This window comes from Phragmites australis, chromosome 15 (assembly GCF_958298935.1).
Source record: "Phragmites australis chromosome 15, lpPhrAust1.1, whole genome shotgun sequence".
NCBI lineage: Eukaryota > Viridiplantae > Streptophyta > Magnoliopsida > Poales > Poaceae > Phragmites > Phragmites australis.
Window position 1 is genome coordinate 4,840,684 of NC_084935.1, and position 8,851 is coordinate 4,849,534.

Below are 8,851 nucleotides of genomic sequence, written 5' to 3' on the forward strand. Positions count from 1 at the left end.
CCCCGCAAGCATCATGTCCAATAACTACAGGTGATTAACATGTATTAGATGATCAAACGAAAGTCCTCTAGAATTGTGCCTATGCAAAATCGACCTTGATGAGTTCGATTTTATAACTCAAAAAGTCAAGCAAACATGCATTATTTATCGTCAAGAAAAAGGACCCCTCCCAAGCTCAAGAACTAACACAGTTCAAGTATATTCCCTACATCAACATGGGAAAACGAACAGACTCTAAGCACTAACATACAAACATTCTAGAGTGTTAATCGCGGCGCAACCTGAAGTCCAGAACAGATGTGCTGATGCAAACATGCATGCACAACTTATACCTATGAAATGGCAAGGATGCACCGTTTATAACTTAACATTATAGCAGCATACCAAGTTCACGAAACAAACATCAGTTCCTCATCTCACGCATCTCTAGTAGATATAGATACTACTACCCATCAGCAGATGGAACCATGAATAATATTCCAACGAAATGCCAAAATAATAGCAATGCTCGATGGATCTAAGCGCGGGGCCAACGCCTTACTCCTCGGAAGCGGCAGCTTCGGCGGGAGGCGGAGCGGTGGCCACCGACTCCTCCGGCTCCTGCGCGCTGGCCTCGGCGGGGGCTGCCGCGGCGGCGGCCCGGGACTTGGCGAGCTCGAGGAGGCGGCGGCTGACCTCCTTGGAGTACGCCTGGAGGACCTCGATCCCCTCTTCGACGGAGGCCGGGGACGCACCGGCGGCGGACTCGGAGGCGGCGGCGAAGGCCTCGGCCTCGACGGCGGTGGCGGCGCACTCGGCGTCAGGCTCCGGGATGGCGCCGTAGCGCTGGGATAGGACGCTGGGCGCCGCCAGCGTCTGCACGAGGCGGCGCACGACGGCGTCGCGCGTGCGCTGCGACGGCGGCCAGATGCTGAGCGACGGCAGCAGCGCCTCCGCGACCTTCGCGCCGGCAGCCGGCGGGGCGTCGGCGGATCCCTCGGGAGGCGCGGGCTGGCTGCCCACGGCGGCGGCGATGGGGGCGTCCTCCGCCATGGCTGGGGGAGAGACCTAGAGAGAGAAAGAGGGAGATCTGTGGCGTCGAGCCGTTTGGGATTGGAGACTTGCAGGCTGGGTTTGGTTTTGTCCGGTGGGGTTTCCTTTTTGAGAGTTTTTTTATTTTTATATTTCTTAACATTAATATATAAATAAATAGATCACGATGATAAGACTAGGATAAATAGTTATCTACCGTTCTTAAAAAAATGATCTTTTTATATACCAATTAGTATGTCACGATAGCACAGAGCATCTCTTAGTATCCTTTGAAAGAATGGTTAGACCCCACACTTCCCTTAATGCCCTCTGAGATGACTATTAGGGTCCGTACCAAACTCACTAGCCCCTAACGCCCTCTGAAAGAGCAGTTATAGCTCTTGCTGCCCTCTCAGGAGAGGTTACCCCTATGCGCCTCTTTCCCACCCAACACACTATTAAAAACCAGTTAAAATAGGCATTTAAATCTAGAAAAAGAAAGAGGGGGTGAGAGGAGAGGGAGGTAGCACGGCGAAGTCCTACTGTTTTTTATCTGTGGATTAAGGATCTCAGTTTCTGGTAATTTTTCTAGACTTATGTTTTTATTAGTATAAAATATAGATCCAGAGTTTAGAGACATAATATTAGTTATATTATATGAGACCTAGGGTTTAGCAAAGTAATCAGAAAATGAAGTTTTTCTATATTTTATAGTATAATGTAAAGATCTATTTCAACATGGTAATAGTTAGGATAGCCATTAGATTATAGTTGTATTTAGAGTATGGTAGTTTCGATTATCTAAATTTTACAAAATAGTAATATAGGTAATAATTATTGATAATTAGAGATTGTATTAAGCATATGAGGGTTTAATTAGTTTAAATTGGTTATTTTTTAGAGCATTATTTATTTTAGTAAACTAAATATATTGTTAGTTGATCATCGGTTTCGATAATTTTGTCAGAGTTTCAATAATCAGAAATATAGTTTTTCGGTATTAAAGTTGGACATATTTTCAAATATTTCTAGGGATGTTCAATAAACTATATTTTCAGATATATTATGGTGAAAATCATATTGGTTATGATTCTATCAGTGTAGATCTCTCTGGATTTCAGCATGTCATTAAGGGAATGAGAAGACCATAGTGGGCATGTGTAAGTAGTTGATGTGCCAAGCTAGTTTCAACTGAATCCCCAGCAATACGAGCTTAAGCTGAGAGTTGTGTTAAGTCGTGCTACTCAGGGGTACTTCGGGGAGCTCGTCCTGATTAACACAACATCTACTTGGAGGTGGTACGTAGATATAGGATGTGAACGTGATCTCTCTTGTGCTATTAGCTGAGACGTACCAGAAGGATCCAACAGAAAAAATGCTAGAGAAGCAGTAGCAAGAACAAGTTAGACAATGGTGGATGAAGCACACTCGGCAACTGTGGGGGACGAGCAAGATGTTGGGGATGTGCAGGAGATGTAACTGAAGGGTGTAGCCGATGAGGGGGAGCACATCTCTAGCATAATTGAAGAGATGGAGATGCAGTAACAGGAGCTTAAGAAAGCTATTGCCAATGATGATTCATCCGACGAGGAGGAAAATATTCCTATTCCTGCAGAGTGGAGGAATCAGGAATTTTTGAGCTAGTGATCAGCGAGGGTCATCGGACACTGTGGGAATATCATGAGAACGAGGTGTCATAGGGTGTTATGTATTCTACAAAGGAGGTTGTTATTGATGCAGTGAAATTTTTGACGTTGTCTCTTCGGAGGAAGTTTAAGGTTGTGAAGTTAAGCAAAAGAGAGTACGACGTCAAGTGTTTGGTGTCTCATTGTCCGTGGCGGGTACACGCATTCAAGGGGAAGTGGGTTGACCACTGAGAAAGCTCAATAGCTATGGAGCATAACTATCACTTTTGAAAAAATAAAGTTGTCCCATAGGAATCTGTTATCTGCTTTTGCTGCTATTGTTATGTATGGAGAGGTTATGACAACCTAAAGTTTGAGCCACATTCAATAATACGTACTATTGAGGAAATGTTCTAGTGCACGATAAACTACGTCAATGCATGGCGGACGAATAGAAGGCTATTGAGATGAAGTCTGGGACATACAATGATTCATATGACAACTTATCACGTCAACTAGCCACAATATGTGCGAGAAACCCTGGAAGTTACTTTGATATTAAGCATTACCTCTCGAATGAGAGGCCTGGAAAGCGAGTATTGCAGTGTGCTTTCTTTGCATTTGCAGCAACCATCAAGTCATTTAGACACTGTCGACCCATCATTTACTTGGACAGGACATTCCTCACAGGAAAGTATAAAGGATAGATATTATCTGCAATTGGGGTATACGGGAACAACCAAGTCATGCCACTCGAGTTTTCCTTCGTAGAGAGCAAGAATGGGGGCAACTGGTATTGGTTCCTTGAGCGGGTCAAGCATGTTATTATTTTGGACCGACTTGATGTATGTTTGATTCATGATAGATATGCAGGACTGTTACAGAATTTTTTGAATACGCAATACGCCAGTGTTCGACAGCGTGTAAAAGCAAAGTGGCCCGACTTGAAGAGCAGGTGGTGCATAAGGCATATGGATGCAAACTTTTACAAACAATTAAAAAACAAGGACTTGATGAATCTTTTCAAGAAATTGTGTAGCCAAAACTAGCAGAGAAAGTTCAACGCACTATAGGCAAGACTAGACAAACTAAACACAAAACATACAACTGAGGTAGCAGACACTGGAGATGAGCCGGTTGCTCTTGGACCCATTCTAACAGATACTCCCCAGATAGTAAGGAGGTCAGGAGCTGTTAGGAACTTTTCGCAGTGGATACAAAATGAGCCAAGAGAGAAATGGGCATTGATGTACGACACTGGAGGGTCAAGGTATGAGATAATGATAACAAATCTTGCTGAGATCTACAACTGGGTTATGTGAGGTATGAGGTCCCTCCCACTTGTTGGAATTATTGAAGGCATTTTGTATGAAACTTGCAGATATTTCATTGATCGCTACGCATGTGCTTCAAAGGCAATAGCAGATAAATGTATGTTGTATGAATCGATGATATGTGACTACATGGAAAAGACCACAAAGAAGGCACATATGCACCGCGCAAATCAGGAGGGAACTGCAGAGCACAAGTTCAGTGTCTTGTGCCGGAATAAGGGTCGTATGGGTGACAGACGTGAGCGCCATATGCAAAAGTGCATACTTAGGAATAGAACATGCATCTGTACATGCCAGAAGCCATAATTGGTACACAGGCTATGTACACACGTCATAGCTGCATGTGATGAGTCCAATATGTTGCCCCGATAATATGTTACACGCTACTTTATGAAGGATCGGATATTGAAAATATGGAATCATGAGCTTTATGACTACAACATTGTTGACACGTTTACAGGTGATCCAGGTCCCGCACGAATGTACGTGGTAGACAAAGAGGAGATGAATTACACACCGGGATGTCGACAAACTCAACGGATTCAAAATGATATGGATGAATCCGAGGAAGGTCCAAGGGTGAAGCGATGCAGCAGGTGCGATGAAATGATCACACATACAAAAAATATCCAAAAAAATGCACCTAAAGTGTACATGGGGTCATAACGTCGGTCAAGTGTGAATGTGTTCAGCGTATCTCGATTTTATATTTGTAAGCTGATCGCCTTACCTATGTATATTGTATTTAGACCTTACATTTCTATTTGATTGTGTACCTGTATATTGTAATATGTTAATGTAACTGTGTGTACCTGTATATTATATGTTGTTCATGTAACTGTGTCTATATGTATAATATAGACTATTTAAATTTGGTTTCAATGCAGAGAAGGTGCACCCACCGACTCCTGAGCTTCTTGACCCTGGAGTGGACAAGAAGCAACGTAGCTTCTTGTCTGCCGTTCACCAGACAAAGTTAGGAGTTTTTCCGACCACGTGGACCTAGGGAGTTACTTATGATCGACGATCGTTGGAAGCACCGATATATCATGAGTTAGCTACATATGTTCCTGATTATTTATTTATTACATGTCCTACATTTAGTTAATATTCCAAATGGTACAGGTTGACAACATCTGGACTCCTACCGTTGTGTCGTTTGGTGGAGGCCTGAGTGACAGAAAACCCTAAGGCAGCTGCGAGACGATTCTATTTCGACCGCTCGTTGATCGCTGCACTGGTCGACTGGTGGAGGCATGATCCACACTTTCCACCTCACCTACAGCGATATGGCTCCGACATTGCAGAACATAGCATACCTGTTAGGTTTACCTTGCGCTGGAGCCGCCGTTGGAGTTGTCGATATGTATGCAGACTGGATGAACGTCATGCTGGCGCGGTTCACCCCAGTTCAACGGATGGACGATGCACCCACCTATGTGCCCAAGTTCCTGTCCGATCTGCGAGGGCCCACAAAGAAGTGGATCCTTCAGTTCCAGTTACCTTGCAATTTACCTTTCCATTTACTTTACAGTTTTAAAGATATTTTACTCATCATAATTTGCATTACTTCAAGCCTGCATACATCCACCTGGAAGCCGGTGTGTACTCGATCGCGAGGCACTTGGAGGCCTACCTGCTTTGGTTGTTCGGCTGGGTTATGTTCACCAGCAACCAAAGCCACCTGGTGTCGAGGACCCTTCTTCTATACGTGAGGGGGATCGTAGATGTGGAGCCCAATAATGTCCCCCAGTTCAGCTGGGTCTCCACTATCCTGGCGGTGACATATCAAGCCTTATTCGATGCGTGCACGAAGAAGGAGCCACTACCCACTTCTGTTGGGTGTTCACTCCTACTACAGTTGTGGTCGTATGAGTGGTTCGCGGTCGATCGGCCCGTTATGGACCACTTCCCGTACCCCGAGGAATGGTATGGGGAACCTGAGAAGGATGATCCCACCATGGGCTCATTGTGGTGTCGACGTCGGGTACGTAAGAAACATAGCTCTGCTTTATTTGCCACATGTTTTAAGTCAGGTTTCTTACTATTTTTCTCCACAACCGCACTAGGCACACGAGCAGGCCCACAACGCGTACGAGCTTTTTAGGTCACAGTTCGACCATCTGCGTCCAAATGATGTGGTCTGGACCCCCTACATCCACTTGATGATACAAGACTGTGCGTCTTTCGGTCTGTCTCCGTTGTGTAGCCGTGACGAGGACTACTAGATTACAAAGAAGCTGCTCGTCTTTGACATCTACGTCAAGGAGTACTTACCCCACCGCTTGATGAGGCACTTTAGATGCTTCCAAGCATTCTTCCTCATCAACGTTAGCATGGTTCCACCCCATGTTTACAAGTAACTAAAATCAAATACATAATTCATAACATGCTTAATCTCATTTTTTGTCTATCTAACGTGGTTAACTTGCAGGTATACACGTAAGGGCCAACCGGGTGACAACCTATGGTAAGATCGCTTAGCACCATACGTTTCGGCGTGGGCCCATGCCCTTGAGTATGTCATCGAGGAGCCTCGTCATTTCACTGAACCAGGCTTCAAGAAGTACCTACGGTGGTATATCTTGCGTACACGTACACGGGTCACCTACACCCTAGGTAATATCCGGTTGCACGTCGCTTCAATTACGGAGGCCTACTCAGGCCACTGGGACGAGGATGATGTATTAGCGCTATGTTTAATTAACGTATCTTTTTGTCATCATATAATCCCATATGAACCGCTATGAACTGAAATTTTCATTTTATGTTTGTTTCAACAGGCCGATATCATATACGATATCCATAGGAACTTGGTTGCAGCCATGAGATGCCTCAAGTAAGGGATTCAACTTAGTGCAGTGGATATAGCTGGATTTGTGAAGCAGGTTTTTGATAAGATCGCTCGGTCCCTGAAGCTTACCTCATGCCGATCCACTGCAGATGTCGCCAGTGCTCCTTCCAGGTCCAGTGGGGTCCACGCAGAGTCGTCTAGGAGGTCTGATGTGCAACGACTTCCACTGGGACCGGCATTCACACTGGCACCTGGACCATGGCCTTCAGGGCCGGTAACAACAGGTATGCATTTTTCATACGCATGACATTTAGCGATATCCTTTTGTTACTGATGCATTAATTTCATAAATTATATTAGGTGCACCTATACATTTATCAGTGTTGAGAACCTAGACCATGGCCATCACCAACACTTTCATTGTATGTAGGCCTGTCAGGTAATGGGCGTCACTATATTGTCGTATTCAATATATTCAATAGTATATCTAATATAATCATCCTTCTATAGGTTAGTATGGTGATGAAGTCGGGACGTCTTCATCTGCACCTCCACCGTTTGCACCCTACTTCGGTACTCAGGTTTGGTCGTCTACAACTGCCCTTGCATACCATACAGGTACAACATTGCATTTTTACTAATACATTCATTTTTACATTTACCGTATCTAATACATTCATCCGTTCACAGGCCCCTCTAATGATCATGCATCGACGACAGTAGCACCATCGCAGTCGTCTTACCCGAGTTAGGAGGATGAGCCTGGGTCGAACCCCCTGTTCGACCTCGTGAGGAACTTCTTTAGAGGCACATTGGACTATGACGTTGTCACATGGTCCTAGTTGCCCACTGCTCCATGCAACAGACCCAGTAGAAGGCCTCGACTCACTTGATCGCTACGAGGGCTACCAGCCAGGTTGTTCCACCGGATAACCTGACCTACTTTAGGGGCCACGTGAGGGTGAACTAGCGGCAGCGACGACGAGACCATGATGGTGAGAACAGCCGATGATAGCGGGGGCGGCAGTAGTTGGATTTTATCGTTGCTTTCGTAACTTAGATGTTTGTTTCATGATGCATGTTCGATTCACAAACTAGTCTTATATAGACGTGTCTATTTTCTATGTACTACATGTGACCGCACGCTAGTGCCTTTTCAAATTAATGAAACCGCCTTTTACGAACGATGTGACCACAAGCTGCCGCCTTTATGGGTGATGTGATCGCATATCTGCTTTCTATATATTACAAGTTCAGACATTACTACTTACCACGTTATTAATGCATTTCTTAATCCCATATGACATCACTCTACCAGCTTCTCGGAGCGAAGTCTGCTCTCGCTGCCACCTTTTTAGGGAGATGCGACCCCTCACTGCCAACTTTTTAGACTGACAAAACCACTCGCAGCCACCTTTTTAGACCGATATGATCGCACACTGCCGACTACTCATAGTCCAGTAATCGCTCACTGTGGAAAGGTATACAATGCATACACTGTCTCTAAATTACATAACTACACTTGGTGCATACACCATCAATCCCTTCTTATAAAAGGCGAGGCCGAGGCAACGAGAAGGTCATGACATCGCAGTTTTCCGAAACACCACTACCATCTGATACCTAATACCAAACCATCAAACAGACATTTCTTGTGGACATTCAAATTCTCAATGATAGTCCAACAGACTATGAGCGAGACTCAGGAAAATGTGACAATGTGTTAAAGAGAACAGCATGACCAAAGTGCTATTGAAATGGTAGATCATGACCTATTATCTCTCTCAGAGAGCGATAAGGGGGCGCTCAGGGAGGCCTAACAGTGGCGTTAACCGCCCACTAATGTAAGGGGAGTGTGTGATCTAAGCATCATCTGAGAGGATGGTAAAAGGTACTTGTGCCACCCTGGTATACTAACCGTTATATAAAAGAGTTGTAGCCTTTTCAGAGAATAATTCTTTTAGAAGACGGTAGACGTCTATTTATACAAAAATTTCTATCACAGATCTATTTTTTAAAATATTAATATTAGAAAATGTAAAAAAAAAACTCCGTTCTTATGCTCTCGTCGGGTGAGCACGCCGTCC

The 8,851-nt window shown here is 44.6% G+C and overlaps 1 protein-coding gene across 1 annotated transcript; it reads right to left on the reverse strand.

Moving 5' to 3' along the window:
* Positions 1-326: 326 nt before the first annotated feature.
* Positions 327-1,127, reverse strand: LOC133891892 (MFP1 attachment factor 1-like). The gene has a single exon (XM_062332596.1). It carries the CDS (start codon positions 1,030-1,032, stop codon positions 538-540), a length of 495 nt encoding a protein of 164 aa, XP_062188580.1. The 5' UTR covers positions 1,033-1,127; the 3' UTR covers positions 327-537.
* Positions 1,128-8,851: the final 7,724 nt, after the last annotated feature.